General features: G+C 43.6%; 1 protein-coding gene across 1 annotated transcript in view; it reads right to left on the bottom strand.

Annotated features, from left to right (window-relative positions):
* MAPKAP1 (MAPK associated protein 1) overlaps positions 1 to 26,238 on the bottom strand; it is a 182,975-nt gene that overhangs the window by 16,090 nt on the left and 140,647 nt on the right. The window contains exon 10 of the mRNA XM_088471118.1: positions 5,696 to 5,833. Coding sequence (XP_088327244.1) covers positions 5,696 to 5,833 — 138 coding nt within the window. The remainder of the gene's footprint in view (positions 1 to 5,695; positions 5,834 to 26,238) is intronic.

Below are 26,238 nucleotides of genomic sequence, written 5' to 3'. Positions count from 1 at the left end.
CCAAGAACAAAGTGACAAAGACCATCTACCTAAGATAAATGAAACACAGCGTGTGCCCTGTTAATTACTCAGCTACAAAGAGGCCACTTGTAGAAGAAGATTCATACTTGTGCAACTAACCTATTAAGGATAATTCATGAACTGCATATTCAGTGTGCTCTTGTATTATAGAGAATGCACTTGATAAATGATAGCTAAAAGCTGATTGGTTGCTACAAGCTCCTTAGAAGGTATGGTACAATGCCCCTAAAGTGTACTATGGTTGGTCCTCTAGAAGCTGGAAAAAATCAGTATTCGTAAATTCCCATCTCACGTCAATCTTAAGGCACTGTTTTCCACAACCCCTACTATACTACATTTTATTTGTGACTCTGTAATCTTTAACAAAGCACCGCTTGAGAAAATATAAACGAGCCTTGTACAAACCGTTTAAAATTTCATTAAAAAGTACAGGATCCAAAAATATATTTATCATCTTGCAGAAAGGAGACATTCAAAATGATCTATAACATTATCTACTGAGCGCAGGATGCTAGGACTTTCCCTGACTTACTACAAGTAAAACCCACAGAAAAATAAAAACTAGCTCTCCTCATTGATGTGATCGGAGCAGGAAAGCCGCTATAGCACATTTAAGCTGGGATCTTTAACACCTGTCATTTAACCCTCGCCGGGATAAAGCAGTCGGGAAGCCGGCTGTCGGGATTAGGTCCGCCAGCTTCCCGACTGCATACCCCCCCAAATATAGCGATATAGGGTAGATTCAGCAAAAAGATGCAAATTTGAACCTGGGCAAAACCATGTTGCACTACGGGGGGACAGAAATTTAATGTGTGCAGGCAGATTCAAAATTGGGAGTAGGGTCTGTCTTTAGCGCTATATCAAGGTAAAGAATTATAGCGCTCTTGGTCCTATCTGGGAATTGTTCCTAGCTGCTCCACTGGTAGAAGTATCCCGATCTCTGTAAGTATATGGAATAATAAAACAATAGTGACGCGCTCTTGGGCTATCCTAGTGTGTTATCGGTATAAATTATTTATGTGTGTTTTAGTTAGTCTTAACAGTGTACTGTCCTGTGGTTATCATTAACATGAAGGTCCTGACTTTAAATCTGTGGGTAGGGTGTTCTTTGAAGAATAGCTAAAAAGTCTGTATGCAATCCTTGTTCCTGACCGGGAAATGTCCGTATTATGTCCAAAATCCTATTAAGCTCTTATGGAGAAAAAGATGATTGGATAGTCCTAAAGAATTAATCCTGTGGTGTCTATTGGATGGGTGTTCTGATATTACAACCTGATGACAACATGAACCCCTCCTTGTTCTCCTCTCCACCTCAAATACAATACATTGGCACAGTATCAGGGACTTGGTGAACACGATAATGCAGGTAGGTAAGAATGGTTTGTACTTACCATATATAGTGTGTAGTTCCTGCTGGTTCTCCTAGTCCCAGTGCTCGCACAAGTAGTGATGACGATGTTTGTATAGGTGTATAATTTAAGTTGCTATATGATACAATGTACTACAGACTCCAGTCTGATAAAACACTCTTATTGCTGCAAGTTTTACACTATGACTCAGCAGAGTCTGGATGTTCTAAAAATCTTCCTGTATAAATGACACTCAAATCTATCTATCTATCTATCTATATCTATATATCTATATATATGAGTTCCAAAGTGTGCTATGCGCACATAAAGTCTCTTAGTAAGTCCTGTCTGTAAGTGGCATAGCCCAACGCGTTTCATCCAATGGTGTGGACTTTTTCAAGGGTCTTTAGCGCTGTTTATGTTGAAAACGGAAAATTCAACACAGCCATGAAAATAACAGAGCAGCACCGCCGAGCACTGAAGCACTTTGTTCCAGTGCATAAAGCAAAATCCATCACAAAATGGATTACCGGGCCTTGTGTGGATGACCTTAACTGGTCTGCACAGATTCCTGACCTCAACCGAACCGGAGACCAAAGGGATGAAGTGTTAGGCTGACTATGAGCCAGACTTTATTGCCCAACATCTGTCTTTGGATGCAACATTCCCTACAGAGTTCCAAACTGCCTCTGGAAGCAGCGTCAGCACAAACACTGGTCATCGGGAGCTTCAGCAGCATTATAAAGAGATTGACGAATCATGCTTCAACATCTAGCACTCTGACAGACCAATTTGGGTTTAGCAGATGCAAAGAGAACGATTCTTGGCCAAATATGTGCTGCCAATTGTAAACTTTGATGGGGCTGTTTTTCATGGTTTGACCATTTCAGTTTCAGTGAAGGACAATTCTGTGCTTGTAACTTTTATGGCAACAATTTGGGGAATGTCCTTTCCTGTTCCAGCAATACCCCTAAGCACAAAGGATGTCCAACAAATAAATGGTTTGACAAGTTTTTTTGTGGAAGAACTTGACTGGCCTACACACAGCCATGACTTCAAAGCCATCGAACAACATTAGGTTGAATTGAAACACCGACTGCGAGCCAGGCCTTATCGCCCAACATCCAAATCCAACTTCACAAATGCTCCACACCCATGTTCTAAAACCTAGTGGAAAGCCTTCCAAGAACAGTGAAGACTGTTAGATTATTATTATGCTTTAGTTATAATGTGCCACAAAGTGTAGGTAGCACCGTACAGAATATTGATTCGAAACATTTCACAATAATAGGGTATTCGATCTTACATACAGCAGACAAAGGAATGCAATTAGCATAAGTGCCAAATATTAACATTACAGCAGACTGGGCAGGACGGATAATTGGGGCATGGGAAGAGCAATTCACTGAATATAGCAGAGAGTCACAGGTGGGAATCAATTCACTAACTCGTGATCCTGTACCCAACAAATGGGCAGGCAGACAGAATCAGAGATGCTATAGGGCAGAAGCTGACAAAGGAAGCAGAGCACTGGAGACATGGAGTGCGCTGGGGAGGAAAAAGAGGAGGAGGATCCTGCCCCTAAGAGCTTACATACTACAGGGAAGGTTAGAGCAGCTGGAGGATAAACTGGGAAAGATAAATGGTGGAGGGTTGGAGAAGTATAGATTTAAGAGGTGGGCTGGTACACTTTAATAAAGTGGTATGCTTTAAGGGTGCATTTTAAACTAGGGAGGCTAAAAGAAAGTTTGTCTGGGCGAGGGAGCATGTTCCAGAGGATGGTCACACCTCTGGCAAAATCTTGGAGTCAAGTGTGAAAGGATGGAGAAGAAGTTTTATAGCAGCAAAGGAGGGACCCAAAGCCATATCAATGCCCCTGGTTTTGGAATAAAATGTTCAATAAGCACATGAAGGTATGATGTTTGGGTGTCTGCATACTTTTGGCCATGTAGTGTAAGTCATTGAGGAATTCTGTAACCATAGGAGGTCCATAGTAATTTACATTATGAAGCAATCACCTCATAATTCACAAATTATAAACAAAGATATGAGAATTCACTGTTTAAAACAGATTTACTAAAGTTTATACACATACTAGCTGTAGTCCCTAGCACTGCCTATTTTGTTTTTTCTCTCTTCTTCCTACATAGTATCTGTAGGTGATTGCAGTGTGGAAGTGACATCACTGACACTTGCAGGAGGGGTCAGAGTTCATACAAACTTTCATTACATGCCAAAGTGTGACAATTTTTTATCAGCATTTGATTTTATTATATAGATCAGCATATTAGTATTCTATTATTTTAAATAATGTGAGCTTCTGGTGGCTTGTCAATTGGGAGTTTGGATACTATAGACTAGCACAGCATTAAACTAGAAATATTACGGAAAATGAGCTAATCCTGAAGAATATGCATTTTTTTGTATCCAATCTCAGAATGACTGGGTTGAATTTAAAGCCATGCTTAGGTTAGGTTGTTAGGGTTCCATGATGAGGCTTGTATTTGGATGACACGGCCTTAAATTTTAAAAAGATTAGCTTAAGGCAATATATTTATCCACTATTATTACATGAACTATGGTTTCTTGCTGTACCGTTCTAATTCTATGCAATTTCAATGTAGGTGTTTTTTGTGGCATATTTACACAATTTTTTGTATTAAGGTGTAGTTTTGTTTCTCTCTTGTGTCATTTGATCCCTCCTATTTTTTACAGAAAAAAATGTGTCCTCACTGAAGAGGTATGCGACCTATTGACATTAAGGGTGATATTCAATTAGACGCGAAAAGTCGGAAAGGTGTCGCCTGCTGCACTTTCCACCTACATCGCGTGTTTTGGCCGTGGAGACTTATCAGATGTGCCCCCGCTATTCGCCATATTCAATTCCAAAGGAAGCGAAAACGCTTCCCGGCGATACTCAAACAGGCAAAAAGTGCTGTTAAAAATTGGGGAAATCAGCCTGACACCCCCCCAAAAGATGCACTAACATTGGGGATAAATATAGATGTCCCCGAATAGCCCTACTGAAGCTATTGGGGGTACTTAAGTGCTGTCAATTGCCTCTAATTAGTGTCTTTGCACAAGTGGTGAATAGCATTAAGCAGTTTTTTTTTGGAGAAAATAAGTAGTTTCGGCAAATTTGGGGTACATGAAAATGGGTGAAAGCAGGGTTTAATATCGCTAAAGTGAAGTTTTAAAAAACTTAAAAAAACGCACCTTCAGCAAGCACCTACAATCAAAAAAACACCTTCCCCATACTTGCAGACCTCCAAAAAAGTCTATTTCGCTAGTTTAAAAGTTTGTACCCCCACTTTGCACTTTTTCGTCATTTTTTTGGGGTGTTCCTCAATTTTTTTTTAGGGACTTTTTGACACAGCTATGCTTTGGGGGGGCTGTCCCAAGGGTGCGGAGTGGTTTCCCCACCTTTGCACCCCAAAACTGCAATTCTGCACTGTTTTTCACCACCTATTCATAGGCGAATCTTTTTCGCCTATTCGCATCCGCAAAAACAATTTTAATTGAGTACGGCGTACAGTTTCCTCCTGACGAAATTACGTCATCCGCCATACTTTTTCGCGGAAAACTGCTTTTCGCGTCTAATTGAATACGACTCTAAATTGGTTTAAAGACTTAGAGGGAAATTATATTTGTTTTCATAATTTGGTTTTTCATGTCAATGAGCTTAAAGGGTAAATAGATACAAAAAAATATATAGCCATAATTATTTTTACTACAAACTCATATAACCTACTAAAACAGAAACTCCTTCAAAAAAGTATAAATCAAATGATCGCAACCAAAGACATTCGCTGGGCATTAGTAAGGTTCTATATACATTTATGAGCCTTTCAATCAGCATGCAAAGTGCTACAATGCAGTGGCCGCTGCTTTCTTCCACGCCAAGCTCTGCTTACAGTCCCAGTCGCACGCAGATTACAAGTGTCACATATCAAATTAATCAGCACAGTCTCCTGGTGCACCCTAGTCACATCACATTGCGGTTTAGACGCATTTTCAAAAAAAAAAAAAAAAAGACGCCTGAGGCTAGCGGAGTTGCACAGAACCTGGCGGCTCACAGACGCCAGGCATATGGCGCTACATGGCGTATTCCGGCTAGATGAGCAAGGACACATCTGAATATTCCCTAAAAACCCATATAAAGCTGGTGTAAATTTTACCTTGGCTCAAAGCGCATGTGTGTGAATGGGCCCTTAAGCTTAGCAGCCATTCAATGTTGTTGGTACTTGCTCGCATGGCTGGAGGGGAACAAGCTTTACGCTCCTGTGTTATGAGATTTTGATGCTCACTTGAAATCTGTAACTTACTTGGACTCTTCTCTTCCGCAAGATCGCATGCACAAAGCAGGTCTGAATCGATGGATATCGGCTTCTGTTTGATCCAGAATTTTGTGCTAGTCTTCTGATTGGTCACTGGGTCAATCTCCACCTTTTCGCCAGAGATCCCTATAGAAATAATGCAAATTTGTTTGATAACACTGCTAAAGGGGTGAAACAGCTATGAAATCACCAAGACTAGACTGTTGACAATACACTGATATGTTACAGTACTTCATTCAACTTACTATACTTCAAAACTCATAAAATCACAGTACAAGGCAGCAAGAGGACTCATACACAACACAGTCTCTAGTGTTTAGAGAATGGTACGCTAAACAAAAAGATCCAGCTAGCGACAGCTTTTGGGTTCTATTCCCACCACAGTTCTGTGTGGAGTTTGTATATTCTCCCAGTGCTTGCGTGGATTTCCTCCCACAATCAAAAAAAATACTGTTAAGTTAATTGGCTCCCAACAAAACTTAACCTTAGTGTATATGTGTATGTGGTAGGGAATACAGATCGTAAGCTCCACTGGGGCAGGGACTAATGTGACTGGCTAAACATTCTCTGTAAAGCACAGCAGATTATGTACGCACTATAGAAATAATTGTTAATTAATAAATTAATACAGAAATAACCATGTGTTACAACAGTAGAATGCAGAATAGTATCTCTCAGTGCAATGGGTAGCAAAGAACAGGAAAAAGAGGCAACGGCAAAACTGGACAGTTGAAAATTGGATATATGTTGCCTGGTCTGATGAATCTCGATTTCTTCTGTGAAATGTAGATGGTAGGAACATGATCTGGCATGACCCAAATTATTTTAGTGAAGCAAGTCCATGAAAAAAAAAAAACAGACGGCCAAGCCCTTTCTTGGCTTACTCTGCCTAAACCGTTAAAGATATATCACAATGATGGACTTTACTTTATACCATATATTATCCGGTTTCTCCAGAAAAATTGATGTAAGCCCGGGTTACTGATACAAAATTTAAGTTTTTCCCTTTTTTTTACAGTTTCTATTTCACTTATGTGAAAAAACGATTCATTAACTTCAAACCAGTCCAATACCCGCTAAGAAAGTCTGCTTTGGCATGGCAATAAATGAAGCACAGGGACAGACACTTAACGTGGCTGGAGTTGACCTATGTGGGGACTGTTTTGCTCATGGGCAACTTTACGTGGCCCTTTTGCGTGTCATGACAAAACAAAATCTTTTTGTGATGACATCGGAAGGAAAAATGACAAAAATCATCTGCAATGTAATCTTATAAGACCTCTGTTAAAACAGACTATCGCCGTAAATTCAAAATTGCTCCACTGCGAAGCCGGGCTATCTATATCTATCTATCTATATACTCACTTTATCTGCATTAGGAAAATAAAAATATACTCACACTAATGCATCTTCTGGCATTATTAGCTGTTGATTGCATAATCAGGACAAAGCGCTCAGGCTCAATGTCTGATGAATAGGTTCAGGGTTTATCATCGGCAATAACCGTAATAATATATAACCCAGTCATACGGCAATATTAGCCTGGACCACACTTGCCTACTTTTGAAAAACTTCTAAATTTCAGGGAGATTGTGAAAGCAGCACCTATGAGCGTGGCAGTAAAGTGCACGTGTACTGCTACATCTGAGAGGCGTGTCATAAAATTGACTTTCATCCAAATATCAATGAGCCCCAAAGCAGTTAGTAAAGGGGCCTATCCATGTAACGACATGAAGTCTGAATGCCCAGCGTTCAGACTTTCATGTTGCTGAGGTGCGGGCACTGCACTGAAAGACGTTCACTGAACATCTTCAGTGCAGGAGCCCAACCTCCCTATCTATTAACATGCCGAACCGGATGACCATCGTCAGGTTGACGGGCATGTTCGATAGATAGTCGGGGTCGGCAAGGACCCTGCGTGCAGGAGTATCGCTGGTCCTTGCCGGCTATAAACTTGCAGACTTTCTGCACGTTCCGACCAAAACCTCCTGGTTTTGGTCGCATCGTGCAGAAAGTCGGCAAATGGATAGGCCCCTTAAGATCTTCTTGTTGATGAAAACACACCGATACTTTTCAGGGCTTGCTCATTTATTGTGTTTTACAAGGGGTTCCATATAAGTGGCCACGAGAAACCGTATATGAAAATGCATGTAGCCAAAGGGATCATTGTGCCTTATAACCAATGCAAGTAAATGGCACTGATTATACCAATTTCCACGTATATAACAGCTTCATAATGGGGGTAAGGTACAATCAGGGAAATTGGCAAGTATGGCCTGGAATCAGAGGGTTGTTTGAGTCTGGCGAGAGGACAAAAATACAATTTTGTTTGAACTGTGTAGAGGGGTGGTAATTGCGTAAAATATCTTAGGAAGATTAAGTGGGTAGTTCTGAAATTTGATAAGCTTGCCTGGTGAGATGAGTTTTCAGGAATCACTTAGAAGGCTTGGAGGCTAGAAGAAAGTCCTGTTGTGCATGGGAGGACATTCCTCAGGGTGGCTGCTGCCCCAAAAAACTGTCATGTAACCAGAAATGGGATAAGTTATGAATGTGGATGAGAGAAGCAGATCATGTACAGAGTCGTGGGTTCTAGTAGGGAGATCATTTGAGACAAGTAGCTGTTGTCTTGCTAGGGAGTAAAGAACAGTTCAGAGTCAAGGATGTTGTGTTGTCAACAGAGATCGAGGTATCAGGTAGGCAACTCCTGTTGATTGGTAGAAATTTTATCTTTTGCTTTTTGAAAGCTCGACTTGGAGGTGCCAAGAGGAGATCCAAGATGAAATGGCAGGAAGACAGTCAGTAACATGGGTCAATTCAGATTGTAAGCGATCAAGAGAGGAGAAATAATTTTCATATCTTCTGCATAGAATGATACTGGTCCTGAAGACCTAGGAAATGTACTGCTTGTATGAGAAGAGAGCGGTCCACAATGTCAAATGCAGCTTATCCAGGAGAATTACAAGTGCTTTACCAGTGATCAGATGGTTGACCACCTTTGTCAGGGTTGAGTGTTGGGAAGGAAAGCCTGACTGATGAAGAACTGGTAGATTGTTTATGAAAACAAAGCTTGAGGAGAGTGTAGGCAAGTTTTTCAAGCAGCTTGGAGGGACAGGGAGGCTGAGAGAAGGGACAGTACTTTTAGAGAGAATTTCGGTCAGATTTTGCTTTTTTACAGAATAGGAGTAATCTCTGCGTGCATAAATAGCGATGCTAAGTTATCAGAGAGAACAGCTTTTAGTTAAATTTAGGATTAACACAGGAGATCGGGATCAACTAATTTGTGAAGGTACAGGGTAAAGCAGAGGGGTAACAGATGTAAGAGTAGGAAGATAAGAAGGTAGCAGATACTTAAGGGTATATTTACTAAAGTGAGAGGTTTTTAGAAGTGGAGATGTTGCCCATAGCAACCAATAAGATTCTAGCTATTATTTTCTAGAAGGTGCTAGTTAAATGCTAAGTAGAATCTGATTGGTTGCTATGGGCAACATCTCCACTTCTAAAAACTCTCACTTTAGTAAATATACCCATTAATCTTTATTTGTATGAACAAATGAAGAGGAAAAGGTAACAGAAGGAACAGGTAAGGAATTGAGCAGGTTGCTGGTCAAGGAAGAAGATAACATTTTTATGTAGGATCTTATTAAATACTTGAAGTAGGAAACAAGATCTTGGGCACTGAGAGTGGTTGGTGGAAGCCACACATTCAATATGACGGTCTGCACGGTCAAACGGAGCATGGATCCAACCATTCAGCTATCAGACTAATGTCTATATCTTAACATAATTTTCTAGCTAAATTCTGGTTGATCACCCGAAAGCAGTTGCTCTCATTCAGCACGGTTACGTAATACGTCCATCAACTCCCAGTTCTGTTAAGCTATGAGAACATTTTGCATAAGCAGATATAAGTGAATATTATTCACAAATAACTAGATGGCTTTGATCAACTTGAATCTTAAGTAGATTGCAGGATGTTTCCCTGTAAACTTATTTCCATATCTAAGTCACTAGGATGAGTATGGTTTAGTCAGATACAGTCGGTTCTCGAACTGAGCAGTAGTTTCCTGGTAAAGCACAATGGTGGAGTTTGTGGAGGAGCAGACGCTTGCACTTGCAGATGGTGTTGGGGTGCTCATCAGGATGTACAGAGTGGGTCAACAGTGTGTCTAGTTTTCTAGTGCAGAGTAAGCACAATATTACTTTTCTGGGATGGATTCTTGAAATGAGACAGAAGGGTGTACAGATGTGTCCTCATACATATACACTCCTTGCCCGCTAAACAGCCCTTCCAGTCGTGCCATACCATGGCGTGACTCTGTAGCGCAGATCATCTTTCCGTGCGACTTTCTACGTTCAAATTTGTCTTATTCGCACAGTGATGAGAACAGTGAGCACAAGCAGCTTCTGCCGATTAAAATGATATGCAGCATGCCTATATTCTGTGTGCGACTGTGGGTGTATCTGCATGCAAAATGCTACATTACAGTGTCAGCGGTTGTGACACTGTAACATAGCGTTTCACATGCAGTTACACCCACAGTCGCACACAGAACATAGGCATTCTGCATATCATTTTAATCAGCAGAAGCGGTTTGTGCTAATTATTCGCATTGCTGTAAAAAGTCGCACGAAAAGAAGCTCGGCGCTATAGAGTCACACGGAGCTCCTGTGTTGTTGTATTGTAGCGCATGGAGGATAGATGTATGTGGATACATCTGTATAAGGTACATTTTTAGGGATGTTCTTTGAAGGGGGCATGTGGTTATTTGCCTGCTAGGGGTCTTCAGGTCTTGTTGTATACTTGTAATGAAATCCCATTAACATTTTTATTCCAGGTAATAGAACAAAAAGTTTTACACACATAAATAAAAACAGACCAGATATCCCATCACTATTACTGATAAGTTAAGCCATAAATAAGTCCAGACTGCGCAGACCAGCAGAAAAGTTAACTGTATTTAAATAGTTGGAGGCTGGATTTTAATGCGATTTGCAACTTTGAGATTTTCCCACTTCTCCACACACCTGGACGCGCTCTTATATATGAAAAGACAACTGTAGCCTGAACTTGTATTTCACTCAATAGCTTATTGAGCACTGAAAATAATATATATGTAAGAGTTGTCTTAACAGTTAAATTATGTACCGCTTTCTTCATTGTTCCGGCATATTATGGGTTTTATGTGAATGGTTAAGCAACATTTTGTTTTATTTGGTTATGCACGCAAAATATACAGTTATGGTAGATTTACCTATATAACTCCTTTTCTTCAAGGTCCATACGGTCCACAAGGATACCATGGGGATATTATGGTTGGAAGACCAGGCACCAAACAGTTCAAGCTCTGGGTCCCAGAATGCCCCAGGTCCTCCCCCAAATATACCCCGCCCCTAGCCATAGGACGTCAGTTTAGTTAGCAAGCCTAAAGGCAGGAAAAGGAAAGAGGAGAAGGAAGTACAATCGTACACCAGAAACACTCTTACACAAGTGGAGGGAATCAGTGACCGAAGAAAAACACCCAATGAAGCCAGGTGCGTCAGGGTGGGTGCCCTGTGGACCCTATGGACCTCGAAGAAAAGGAGTTATCTAGGTAAGTCTACCACAACTATTTCTTTGTCGGGGTCCACAGGGATATCATGGGGACGTCCTAAAGCAGTTCCCCTAGGGTTGGGGACACTCCTGAGCAGAAAGGAGAACTCGTCGCCCAAAGAAAGCATCCTGAGAGGCAAAAGTATCAAAAACATAGAACCTAAGAAAAGCCGGAAGACCATGCGGCAGCCTTGCATAATTGTTCAGCAGAGGCACCACGACTGAATGCCCACGATGGCCTTACAGACCGAGTAGAATGCGCTGTCACCGTGCTTGGGACAGGAAGATCAGCCTGAGTATACACCTGGGAGATAGTCATGCGTAGCCATCTCGGCACAGTCTGTTTACTAGTTGGCCATCCTCGTTTGTGAAAACCATATAATAGAAAATGAGAATCTGATTTTCTAACAGAATTCGTACCCTCCACATAAATACGACAAGCATCAACTACATCCAGGGAGGCTTCACCTACAGAAAGGTCTGGAGCCTGAAAAGCTGGAACAACAATTTCTTCATTCACATGAAAACGGGAAATTACCTTATGAAGGTAACCCTCCCTTGTAGAAAGAACAGCTTTATCCTGGTGAAAAATCAAAAAAGGGGAGCGACAAGAGTGCTGTCAAATCCGAGACTTTGCGAGCAGATGAGATAAAAAGAAGAAAAATTGTCTTTGCTGTCAACCACTTCAAATCTACAGAGCCTAAAGGTTAAAATGGGGAGGCCTGTAACCCCTTAAGAACCAAAAACAAATCCCACGGTGCTACCGGTGGAACAAAAGGAGACTGAACCCTTGGAAAAAAATTCTAACATCTGGTAATGTAGCAATCTTCTTTTGGAACCAGACTGATCGTGCAGGCACCTGCACGCTTAATGTAGCCAGGCGGAGACCAAGGTCTAATCCTGCCTGCAGAAAAGTCAGAATCCTGGAAATTCTGAATACCTTAGGATCATATTACTTATGGGAACACCATTGGCCAAAGGAATGCCAAACCCTGTAATAGAGGCGGGCAGAAGCAGGCTTCCTTGCCCTAAGCATCGTCTGAATAACCGAACTGGAAACCCCATTGTTTTTAGGATGGAACTTCAAGAGCCACGCAAGCAAAGCTACAGAGTCCGGATGTCGACAAGGACCTTGCGTTAGCAGATCCTGCCACAGAGGAAGAGGATACGGACTGTCTACTGACAAATTCGGTATGTCAGTGAACCAATGACGTCTGGGCCAAGCTGGATCCACCAGTATTACGGTTCCGCCTTCCTGCTTGAATTTCCTGGAAGCAGGGAAATTGTCCCATCTTACTGCCAGTACGTCGACGAAGGCTGCTGATGGGTCTCTCTGGTAGACCCCATTTGTTTGCCAGGAGCTGAAACACTCCTGGATGGAGAGACCACTGTCCGGCGTGCATGTCCTGGCGACTTAGGAAATCTGCTTCCCAATTGAGTATTCCCGGAAATAATGTTGCCAAGATGGCCGGAAGATGATGTTTGTCATCTTTGTCACTTCTTTCATGGCCGCAAGACTTCTTGTACCTCCTTGATGATTGAGATAGGCAACTGTTGTCGCGTTGTCAGACTGGATCTGAACAGGCCTGCCCTGAAGCAGGTCCTGTGCCCTGACAAGTGCTTTGTATACTGCACGCCGTTCCAGAATGTTTATTGGACAGATCAAGAAAGTCATCTGCCATCTCCCCTGAAAGGTGTGATGACCTGTTATTGCCCCCCATCCACGAAGACTGGCGTCCGTGGTGAGGAGCACCCAATTTGAAATCCAGAATGGGCACCCTTTGTTTAGATGCTCCTTTTTTAGCCACCACAAGAGGGAATGACGAACCTTTGAGGTGAGAAAGATCATCTGGGACCGTATTGAATGATACTGTCCATTCCACCTGGAGAGAATCAACCTCTGCAGAGGCCTGGAATGGAACTGAGCATAGCCCACCATGTCGAAGGTCGATACCATTGATCCCAGCATCTACATTGCTTACTGCTGACAGAATAGATATTATTTGCCTGCGTATCAGCTTGTGTAGCAGCAGTGCCTAAGAATATAGCAACGCTCCGAGAAGAATCATGTGCTGTGTTGGAGAAAGTGATGATTTCTTCCAATTGATGATCCAGCCATACCTTTGTAGGCAGACTATGGTCAGCTGAAGATGTTGTTCCAACACCCCCGGAGTCTGTGCCAATATCAGAAGGTCGTCCAGATATGGCAGTATTCTGACTTCTTGACGCCTGAGATTTACAGTCATGACCGCCATTATTTTGGTAAATACCTGGGGAGCCGTAGAAAGGCCAAAGGGTAGAATCTGAAATTGGTAATGTTGCACAAGGACAGCAAGCCTTAAAAACTGCTGGTGGGATGGGATAATTGGAACATGCATATATGCATCCTGAATATCCAGGGAAACCAGCTAGTCTCCCGGCTCCATAGCCAAAATAACTGACCGGAGAGTTTCCATGTAGAATTTGGGAACGTGGATAAACCTGTTGAGGGTTTTTAGATTCAATATAGGGCAATATGCCCCATTTGGTTTCTGGACCAGAAATAGATTTGAATAATAACCCCTTCCCTGTTGAGAAATAGGGACTGGAGCCATCACCCCTGCCTGCCGCAGGGAGTGAAAGGCCCTGCTCACATAGAATGGAGGCTTTGTGGTAAAAAAACCTCTGGTGGGGGTGACTCCTGAAAGTGAGGGCATACCCCTGAAAGACCACTTCTCGGACCCAGGCATCTGTAGTTTGATGCCAACAATCCGCAAACTGTAGTAGTCGGCCCCCCACCCTGGGATCCCCCAGGAGGAGGCCCGCTCCATCAGGTTGAGGGTTTATTGTCTGGCCTAGAAGCCAAATGTCTTGTCTGGCCAGACCCCTTAGTTTGTCGTTTTGACTTCTGAAAACTATTCAGCTTGGAAGAAGTCTGTCTTTTGGTTTTCCACTGAGGACAAAAAGACTGAAAGATACTTGCTTAGTTCTACTATATGATGTAGATGGCAGACCTGCTGACTTTGACGCCGCCAGAGTAGAGATTATGCTATCCAGCTCAGCTCCAAAGAGTACCTTTCTATGAAAAGGTAAGACTTCCAGCGCCCTTTTTGATGCTGTATCAGCTTTCCAAGACCTTAACCACAGGGCTCTACGAGCAACTATGGATGCTGCTGATGCCTTAGAAGCTAAGATTCCAGCATCTACTGCAGCTCCTCCCAGATAGGAAGCTGGCCGACAGATGAGCAGAGCCCGGGAGCGGAAGCCCGACAGCGCTGGAAATCCCGATCGTCGCTAAGGTAAGTATATGCCATCTAACCTAGCCCCCTAACACTCCTTAGGGGTGCCTAACCCTAACCTCCCCCCCCCCAAGTGCCTAACCCTAATCCCCCCCCTTCCCCGCTGCCTAAACCTAAGTCCCCCAGGGGGGTGCCTAACCCTAAATCCCCCCCAGGGGTGTCTAACCCTAACCCTCCCTCCCCCTAGCCTAACCCTAACCCTCCCAGGGGGGTGCTTAACCCTAAGTCCCCCCCTGGTGCCCTAAACCTAACCCTCCCCCCCCCCGCGGGTATCCACGCGCGGCGCCCGGCATCCCTTCAATCGGCATTTCACCCTCGCCGGGATATGACAGTCGGGAAGCCGGCTGCCGGTATTAAGGCAGCCGGTTTCCCGATTGTACACCGTTTCCCGTATATGGGAAACGGTGTACAATATCATCATCATGAATATCATCATCTGTTCTCTGGTAACATTTGGTAGGGAATTTTCCAATACCCCAATCCATTCTTAAACTGCTTTAGCTACCCAGGCCACAGCTATAGCCGGACGGGTAACTGCTCCAGATGATGAAAAAAAATCGCCTGAAGATAAGCTTCAATCTTTTTATCTGCGGAATCCTTCACATAAGAAACTGATCAAAAAGGCTACATTTGCCTATTCCATCAGATGCGTTACATGAGCATCCACAGTAGGAGGTACCTCCCACTTAGCGCATACCGAAGGTGGGAATGGGTACAATGATTTTATTCTCTTATCAACATAAAATCGCTTATCGGGGTTTCCCCATGCCTCCTCAATAAGCTCAGTGAGCTGTTGAGACTCAGGAAATACCGTTTTGACCACCTTTCGGTGGTGATTAAACATTGGAGGCTTCTTACTATGAGTTAGTTCATCATCCTGAATATCTAGGACTGATCTAACCGCCCTCACCAAAGTAGTAACATCCACAGTACATGGATGATCCTCCTCTCCAGAAGTAGATCCTGAAGAGATATCCTGTGCATCATCAGACTCCTCTGATGATGCGTCTGAATCCATATGTTGAACAGACAGAGATAAAGACAACTTACGTTTAGGTGCTTTAATCACTACCGGTCTGTTATCAACATTAGCTGGCGCCATATTCTGACTAAAATGGCTATCAACATCCTTAATAGAGGAATGCCCATGAGTTGAAAACATATGTGGATACCCCATCCAAGGTAGTAAGTTGGAGTAGCCAAACGATCCATCATCTGCATCATAACCTGGGACAAAGAAGCAACCAAAGATGTCTCTTGTCCAACAACAGGTAAACCAGACTGGTAAGGTGGCTCTTTAAAACAGACAGCACACAAACCCTCCTTTATGTCCTGAGGACAAATATGCCGTAAATGATTTACATGAAACCAAACACAGGTGGCACCCCCGCCTGCTTTCCTTTATCTTTAGACATCTTTAAAGTAAAGGCAACAATCACAAAGTAATGTGACAGCCTTCACAAATTCTAAATGAATGTGAAGCACTCAGAAAGAAGTAATAGTGACAGTTATAATTGACAGATAGGAATAAATCATAGTCAGCAGCTAGCAACAGTCACATACAATGCATAAGTAATATAATTAATGGGCTCAAAATCAACTACAGCAATGCAAAGTAATAGTAAGATACAGAGCACCGTATACCTTAACCAAAGGAGAGGTATACAGGGACACTGACCCAGACCCTCTTGAGACCAACAGCTACCAGGTGCACTCTGTGGACTGTAAGCGTCTCATACACGTGGAGGGTAGGTGGAGCAACCCAGGCGCGCAAAACTATTTATCAGGACTGCGTCTGGGTCGGGGGAGGAGCTGCCGGGGAAGTGCCTACATCCCCTAAGCTACATTAACCAACCGGGTACGCTGGTCTCGTGGCAGCGGATATGAGTCTGCTGCCGATCCCCGGCGTCGGACCATAATGGCCCTGGCTGGAGTAGTAAGGACGCAGACAATCCCTGGTACTTGCAGCAGCTGCTTCTGGTGCGTCTCTACACCAGAAGCATGGCTGACGCGTGCGATTCCCTGCAAATGAGGAATCACCTTACCTGACATCTCCGAGTATCCGATGCAGTCCAGGTAGCTGCATTGCTGCTGGCTAAGCTCAGCCACGACCCGCCGAAATCACCAGCACAATTACGGCCCGGCGGAGGTAGATGGAGTCGCAGCCCGTGCGTCTTAATACAGACGCTTAGTACTGCCAACTCAAGAAAACAAAGTAAAATAAATCATAAAATGAAAGCTTAGGACTGCCTAAGCAGTCCCCTGTACAAAAGGTGCGTCTGAATCCTGTGTACTTTACGGACTCATTGCAGAGAGAACCCAATGAATGTTTTAAATGGTACTTGTGTACTTTACATACACAAGTATTGACAGTTGCCCCCACCTAAAGAAGAAAGTTGTCCCCTTGCGAGCTCACTGCGCTTGCCACGCTTCGGGCTTCGTGGCTTGCCACAAGGTTACATTCCCCCTCTGTGCCCACTTGGATGGTAGGGAATGACGCTGGACACTGGCTAATGACGTCAGGGTCCTTTCCGTTAAGGGGGATTTAGACATTACCATGATTGATAATAATAATGAGTGTAGGACACTTGGGTTCTCTCTGCAATGAGTCCGTGAAGTACACAAGTACCGAATCCTGTCACACCAAACGAACAAACTGAAGTCCTATGGCTAGGGGCAGGGTATATATGAAGGAGGACCCGGGGCATTCTGTGAGCCAAAGCTTTAACTGTTTGGTGCCTGTCTTCCAACCATAAATATCCCCATGGTATCCCTTTGGATCCCTATGGACCCCGAAGAAGAAATGTGTAGCTATTTTTTAAATTATTAAGTATTTAAAACGGTGTTGATGCCTAATAATGAATTTGTAATTTGGAGACCAAATAGATGGCTATAAACATGGGTGTAAATCAGGGCCGGATTAACCATGGGGCGGATGGAGCTACAGCTCCAGGCCCTACATTAAAATAGGCCCACAGACAGCTACTGCTGTAGACAGGACTTTTCTTTTCCCTGCTACAGCATTACAGCACCAGCCCGAGGCTCTGCCCACTCAAACATTGCAGGCCGTCAACCCCCCCTCCCCGGCACCCCGCCATTGAAAAACTGGGCACACATGATTAGCTTCTCTGGCCCACACTGTGCTGCTGCATACTTACTGACTCCAGCGCAGCGCGTCCTCCTCACCATGTGACATGATGTCGTATAGATGCTGCTCCATCACCGTCAGAGTCCGGGCTCCGCGCCGTGAATAGGTGTCTATGCTCTGCTCCGTGCTCTGCTCAGTGAAGGCAGCCCAGCCAGGAGACCTGCTGTTGTTGAATGTTTTGGGCCGGCTGCCACCACCAACAAACAGCGATACAGCAGTGGCGGATCCAGGGTGGCACATGCCCTCCTAATGTGACGTCACCAGATACAGCGGAGCTAAGTGGTGCCTTAGCGCCGCTGTATCTGGTGATGTCACATTGATGCTGCCGGGCGCATCCGCATGGATGGTCCTAAGTGAGCTGACACTGAGGCTGACTGAGGAGTCGGTGGTGCATCCTCCTGACTACCAGAGCGCCGTGGCTGTACTGCCGCTAGCAACTTACATGATCTTCCTGGCAGCGGAAAAAAGACCTGCGGGAATTGTAAGATTGGAGGAGGAGTTGAGACAGTGAAAGAGAGAAGAGAAGCAGGTAAGTGAACTTGGAGTGGAGAAAGCAAAACATACAAGAGGAGGACACAGATGAGGAGGAGGAGAAGGGGGGACAGAGTATTGTACACAAAGGAGGAGGAGGTGGGACAGAATAAAGGATGCAAAGGAGGAGGAGGTGGGACAGAATAAAGGATGCAAAGGAGGAGGAGGTTGGACAAAGTAATGGACACAGAAGAGGAGGGGGGACAGAGTAATGGGCACAGAGGAGGAGGGACAGAGTAATGGGCACAAAGGAGGAGGAGGGGGACAGAGTAATAGACACAAAGGAGGAAGGGGACAGAGTAATGGACACAGAAGAAGAAGGGATGTGGGGGGTCAGAGTAATGGACACAGTGGAGGAGGGGACAATGAATGGACATGGAGGAGGGGAGGACAGAGTAATGGGCACAGAGGAGGAGGAGTGGGGACAATAATGACCGAGTAATGGGCACAGATGAGGAGGGAAGAAGAGAACTTCATAATGGACACAGATGATGAGGAGACCATGACAGCGTAATGGACACAGAGGTGTAGAAGGTGGGTGACAGAGTAATGGAGACAAGAGGAGGGGTCTACGACAGAGTAATGGACACAGAAAAAGAGGTGGGGGTAGATTAATGGACACGGAGGGGGTAGACAGTAAATTGGGCACAGATGAGCAGGGGATGATGACAAAGTAATGGACACGGGGGGGGAGTAATGGACACAGAGGAAGAGGAGGGGACGAGACAGAGTAATGGATACAGAGAGGAGGAGGGAGGACGAGAACTCAATAATGGACACAGATGATGATCTGGGCAGCGTAATGGACAGATGAGGAGGGGAGAGCATTATAACTCCATAGTGGACACAGATGAGGAGGAGGAGATGACAAATATTGTAATGGACACAGGTGAGAAGGGGGAAACACAATAATGTGAACAGAGTAGGAGGAGGGGAATAATAATGGACATACAGATGAGAGAGGGAAGAGCACAGTGCACAATATACAGATGAGGGGGTAGCATAATATGGAACATATAAACGGAATGGGGCAAGCTTGCTGTATACATACAGGTATGGGGGCTGAGAACAATACATAACATATAGACAAAGTCAGGGCATGATGGCGAGTAACAGATATTTCTGTGTCCATTATGTGGTCCGGGCATAATGTGAGTGAGGGGTATTTCTGTGTCCATTATGTGGTCAGGGCATAATGTGAGTGAGGGGTATTTGTGTGTCAGATATTGGATCAGAGTGTGGTGGTGAGAAGAAACACAGAGGGTGATGGTGTGGATCCAGGAGTGGTAGTGGCTGTTGTATGGGGTCGTCAAGTGATGGCAGTAAGGGGTATTTCAGTGTTTGATAGATGGTATCTGTGAGTTTCAGTGGGTAAGATGTTTTGTATATAGCATTGTGGATGGGTGAGGTATTTCGGAGGGTGATGTAATGACTTACAGACAGCAATACTTACACATGTGCCTGCACAAAGTGTGTGCAATATGTGCCCCACAACCATAGGTAACTATCGGCCTACCAAAATGTGTGTAAGGGTCAGGGACAAATACAGTATATAAAGAGATGAGCTAGATTGAGGTGTTTGATGGTATACAGTAACTGCACCTGCCATGATACTAGCCGTTTACAGACAAGGCCTTCATAAATTTCAGCTCCAGGCCCATGCGGACCTTAATCTGGCACTGGTGTAAATGTACGCGACGACATATGCCTGGCATAAACTAGACGCATAGGATACTGGAAACAACCTGCACGTATCCTGGCCTTTGTGTATAGGCACAACTGCAGCATTTATAGAGAGCGGAAATTGTTCTTGCATATTTCGGTGCAATTGCAGCCAACTCTGCATTAACCCTTTGATAAATATTGTATCGATCGTGTATTATTTTCCTGCTAATTACGTTTCTCTCTCTCTATATGCAACTTGCTAATTTGTATCAAACACATCATTTTCTATTTCTCTCTCAGGTATAATTCCCTGCTGACCTATCTGGCAGTGATGTTAGGATGCAATCAGCTGATGGTCTATGTTATGCCACAGGAGGAGCGGAAAAGAAAAGGCACCATACCAAATCCTTCCAGATGTACACATGATGCCGGGGGTTTGCTCCTAGAGTTATTTTTTCGACAGTAGCCGAATATAAACCACCAGTGACACCTAAAGTGGCCGCTGATTTATAGCCACAGTGAGTTTGGGCCTGCGTCCCCATGAATATTAGCACTACAAATCTGGGCCCATTTAGCAGAGAGAGCCTGGTACATACATCACCGGCTCCTGCTCCTAGCCAAGGTCACCCTCAGAGCCATCAATCTTTCCTGCAAGGGGCAAGTGGGCCAGGCGTGGAGTTGTGCAGTGGGAGCCGCTACAGTCCCTCTCATCTGCCTTTTTATCATGTAAAGAGCGTGCAAACCTCTATTATATTTATCTGCAGGATAGTTCCTGCCTCGTTTATCCTTTACTGCCTGTATCTACATGAGAAAAGCCTCTCTCTCTCTCACACAGGGTTACCCGATTCCCATCTGTGAATATAGATTTCTTATTTGTACAGCTATACACACACATGTACTGTAAATAAAAAAACTTGCACATTTTACAATGTACTGTATGGATATAAAAAAAACAAAAAACGCACACACTGAAACACATTCATTTCAATACAGAATTATATACACACATAATATGAGCCATATACAGAACCCATGGATACTGGTTTGGGACCCAAAGCAAGATAATGTTTTAACCCTGTCCTAGTTGGCCCTACCGAAAATCCCCTGTGACATGCCCCTGCACCTGTCCGCTATAACACTTATTTAACTTGTACTTTTTAATGTTATTATCAAAGCAAACTCCTCTCCTACCACCCCAAGACCCAGCTGTTGTGGAATTACAAACCCCATCATACCAAATATGATGGGTCTTGTAGTTCCACAACAACTGGAAGGCAGCAGGTTACTTAAATACGGATCTGCTTCAAGTTCTGACAAAATATAATCGCTCCCATATCAAGTTTTACTAAACATGCTAAATATATTGTGCTCATAGGAAACAATCTCCTTCCTCCAGTGCTGGGCAGGATTATCTGGTCACTCGGGTCTGAGGTGACCCTAATCATAATTCAATGGCCTGATGCTCACGCAGCTTATTGTCTTCTGCAATACACTCAGATTCAGTCATGTGTGGCTGAGCACCATAGAATCGTCTGCTGAACCCTGATTGATGGAGCTCAGTATATAGTAACAGAATTGCCAGGGCTGTGCAGCGTATGTACTGCTCCTGCTGCACAATAAAGTATAACAGCAGAGCCCGCCCCATAAGGTATAGAGCCCACGATTTAGTGGTACTTTGGAGGACTTGTTCTCCCTAGCCCCTTCCCAATAGGAATATAGGCCCTGCAGAGACTGAGGGCCTTTGATGCTCATTTTAATTAAAATAAAATATATTTATATAGTCTTCATTCTAGCACCCTGCACCTGTTACAAACTGTGCAGTTCCTCTTTCCTGCCTGAGGTGTCGCTCTCTGCTATGGTGCTTCTATCACACTCAGCTGATGCAACAAACTGCTCAGATACAGACCAGAGCGTGCTAGATGCACCAGAGCAGAGAGCGACTCCCCAGGCAGGAAAGAGGAACTGCACGGTTTGTGACAGGTGCAGGGTGCTAGAATGAACACTGTAACTTGAGTAATTAAGGGACACAAAGTATATTTAAAGTGGGTGATTCAATACAGGTGTGGCTGCGAAGTTCATTAAAATGCCATTGTGCTCAGGGACTATAAAAATACCAGTTGCATAATATTTTGCTTAAGATTTTCAAAATAAGAAACAATGGTAACTCTGAGTACGGTGATTGTATGGGCACAGGTGGCATCAGCTATTGGGATGGAGACAACTCAACTGGCAGTGGCTAAGGTGAGACACAAGGGAAAGTTACAATCGTCTTAGGGGCTGCTGTGAATGAAAAAGGATTCTGGAGAGGCCAAATTTTTTCTTTCACCAGTAACAAGACCAATCACCAAGAAATAACTTTGTCATGACAGAGTGGTGCTGCATCTGTCCACAAGGGTTCCAGGCAATCACAGAATATGTCACATTACTACGCCCTGGTAAACTTCTGAAAATCATATCTGCTGGCTGATTAGGTCATCATTGCCGTATCTCATAAAACACTTGCATTAGAATGAAGTGAAGACATGTCATAGTTTCAACATCTGAACATAGCATGGTAGCACAGTCATTAGAATCACCTGCTCACAGCACCGGAATCATAAGTTCGATACTCAATCAGGGCTCGATTCTATTCAGCGCGATGTAAATAGCTCCGGGAGTGAGCTCCCGGAGCTATTCAATACACCGCGCTGACAAGTCCGAATAATGATTTCTTCTCTCATCCCTCCGGGGATGAGAGAAGAAATCCGACAAAAGTCCCGGCGTGAGGCTGTTTTCTGCCCTTAGCGCCGGGAAAACAGCCTCGCGCTGGGAAGTTAGGTTGGGGAATGCCCGTTATCGCGCCTAAACACCCTGTTTAAGGCGCGATAACGAGCCTTCCCCGACCTAACAGCGCAATGAATTGAATAGCTTCGGGAGCTATCTCCCGGCGCTATTTACATCGCGCTGAATTGAATCGTGCCCAGAGCTCTGTATGCGTGGATTTTGTATGTTCTCCCTCTAAAACATAACTGATCATTGCATCCTATATACAGAACATGAGAAGTGGTACTGTGCAACTGACAGAGGGATACTGTTAGGGTCACTAAACCCACTGTTTGCAATGGCAGCCTCGTTTCCTACTCTAGATTATAAATGAAGTCTCATTGTGCGTTCTTTGCCATCTGCAGATGAGTGACCGCTATGTGGCACAGCTGATGAAGTCTTAATTTTAGACTCATTTCTAACGACATGGGGTTATAGCCATCCTATCCAATAGCTACACTTTATAAAGAAAATATATGTTTTCTAATGATAGGCATCATGACTAATTATTACATGCGCCAGTCAGAGAACTGTGTAACTAATCGATGCTCTAGGGATGTGCTGTCGTAACTTAACTATTAAATACATTTTATCATCACTGAAGACATATAATTAATACAAGCTGAGAGCAAAACACTATAGACCATTACACTGGTTCACTTCAACACTTAGGGCCTGATTCAGAGCCGCTCGTAAGCGGCCGCTCGTTCGTTTCGAGCGATGTTTGCACAACTGCGCATGCGTACGGATAGTAATACGCATGCGCGAACCAGTCAGTGCGGCCGAAAATCGTTTGTTCGCTAAATAGCGAATGCCTGCTATTTTGAGTGACAGGAGGAGGCGTATGTGGGTGGTAACAGGGGAAGGTGCTTGAAAACGGGGAGTGGAGATCCGAACGCAGGCGTGCTTAAAAGTCAAAACGGGCGTTTTATGGGTGTGCATAATTAATACAGCAGCGTCATTGACCACGTCACTGGGTTATTTTATAGTCAGAACTGCTCGCAAGATTGCGGTAGGAAAAACCAACCACAAGAATAGCGAGCAGTTCATACGCTGGTCGATGTACTCGATTAATCTAATAAATAGCGGACATGACGTAGGATGTGAGCGGCCAGGGGGCGTAGTTTTTCAAAAAACTACCGCATGTTTGGTTCGCTCGTTCAGACCTAGAGGCGTGAACAGACCGCAAAGAGCGAACGGTTCATTTGAATAGCCACCCCTTTTTTCTGAACGAGCGAGCGCAAATAGCGTCCGGCTCTGAATGAGGTCCTTACAACAGTAATTCCCAAACTCTGTGCTCAAGAACCTCTAACAGTCCAGGCTTTAAGGATATCCATGCATCTGCATAAGTGACTTAGTACCTCTCATTTTGATTAAACAATCTGTATTCAACCGTGGATATTCTTAAGACCTGGAATGTTATGGTGCCTTGAGCACTGACTTTAGGAACCACTGACTTACGATATTGCTCAAAGTACACACAGTCCAACTACAGCAGTATCATGCTAGGAGCAGGACGTCACACAGCAACCTGCTGTAGGTTGAGTAAAGTAAAGCAATTTGGCTGTGGTTACCTCTTAAGGTGCATACACACGTAAGGATTTTTCGAACGATTTAACTATAACGACGTCGTTATCATTCAATCGTTGAAAAAATCGTTCAGTTTCTGAATTATAACGATGAACAATTATCGTTCATGCGCGTTCCCGTTTGTAGTTCATTCTGACTGACCAACTGAACCATTTTCATTAAGGGAAGTTACAAAAATAGTTTGTAGTTCAAAAAAGCGTTCATTACAGTTTAAAAAATGTGACAGAAAATCTAACAGAAAATTGTTGGTAACAAAATCGTTGTGTGTATGCACCTTTAAGGTGCATAACTGCATACACACACGATTTTTTGAATGATTATCGTTAACGATATCGTTTATCGTTCAAAAAATCGTTCACTTTCTGAGTTAAAACAATGAACGATTATCGTTCATGCGCGTTCACGTTTGTAGTTCAGTCAGACCGACCAACTGAACGATTTTCATTAAGGGAAGTTACAAAAATAGTTTGTAGTTCAAAAAAGCGTTCATTACAGTTTAAAAAATGTGACAGAAAATCTAACAGAAAATTGTTGGTAACAAAATCGTTGTGTGTATGCACCTTTAAGGTGCATACACACACACACGATTTTTTGAATGATTATCGTTAACGATATCGTTTATCGTTCAAAAAATCGTTCACTTTCTGAGTTAAAACAATGAACGATTATCGTTCATGCGCGTTCACGTTTGTAGTTCAGTCAGACCGACCAACTCAAAGATTTTCAGTAAGGGATTATGCAAAAATTGTTTGTAGTTAAAAAAAAAACGTTCATTACATTTAGTAAATGAACGATTTTAGTAAACTATTTTCGTTCATTTTTCCCTTGAAAAAATGAACGAAAATAGTTTACTAAAATCGTTCATTTACTAAATCGTTGTGTGTGTATGCAGCTTTACCATTACAATTCACTGTGACACCTAATTTATATCTCCATAAGCATATACACTGCTTACTGAATTCAGAAGATGGTGACAGAGGACCTCATTCAGAGTCGGTTGAAGCGGCTGCACGGTCGTACGCCACCGATGTTAGCTATACTGCAAATGCGTAAAGTTCGCAATGCGCGTGCGCAAACTAGCCGCTACGATCAGAAATTTCTCTCTCCTTGAACACAGCCAGGTCAGTAGTTTGAGTGACAGATTGAGGCGTTTGTGGGTGGTAACAGGGGAAGGTGCTTGAAAACGGGGGAGTGGAGATCCGAACGCAGGCGTGCCTAATTATGCGGACGGCGTTTCGTGGGAGTGCATACGGTTTATGGGAGTGCATAATTAACAAAGTAGCGTCATGGCACATGTGATATGGGAGGTTTTTACACTGACATGATCGTAGAGCTTAAGAGAGGGTAGGTCAACCTTAAGCTCTACGACCAGTTTCGATGGTTGCCGATCGTCTCGATTAATCCTTATATGCCCTGAGATGACGTGCAATGCGTACGAGAAGGGGGCGTATTTTTTTGTATTCCGACCGCTTCCTCCCCTTGGTCGGCCAGCTACCGATCCGAACTTAGGGAAGCAACTTGCGAGGGAATCATTTGCATATACGGCCCCTTTTCGCGTACGACCGTGCGGCCGCTTCGACCGACTCTGAATGAGGTCCAGAATGCACTAACATAATGCAATTTAAGATCTTACACCTAGCCATATACCACCTCTTATGCATGCATGCATCAACTCACTTAAATACTCTCCAGATTTCATCCGTCATTTGTTATTTAAATCAACATAAAAGATTTGCTATTGAAAACCAATATTTAAAAACAAACAAACAAAAGTTAAAAGAAAACAAACTGCAACCGTCAGATAAAAAAATATTCTGCATAAAACTATCATACACACATATGTGTGAACATTTAAGATAAACATTGCTGTATTTTATATCACAAAACATAACAAAAAGGTAATTATATGAGATAACTGAACACTGCA

The sequence above is a fragment of the Taudactylus pleione genome, unplaced genomic scaffold, assembly GCF_031769625.1.
Source record: "Taudactylus pleione unplaced genomic scaffold, aTauple2 ptg000110l, whole genome shotgun sequence".
Taxonomy (NCBI): domain Eukaryota; kingdom Metazoa; phylum Chordata; class Amphibia; order Anura; family Myobatrachidae; genus Taudactylus; species Taudactylus pleione.
This window is presented reverse-complemented; position numbering and strand designations above follow the sequence as displayed.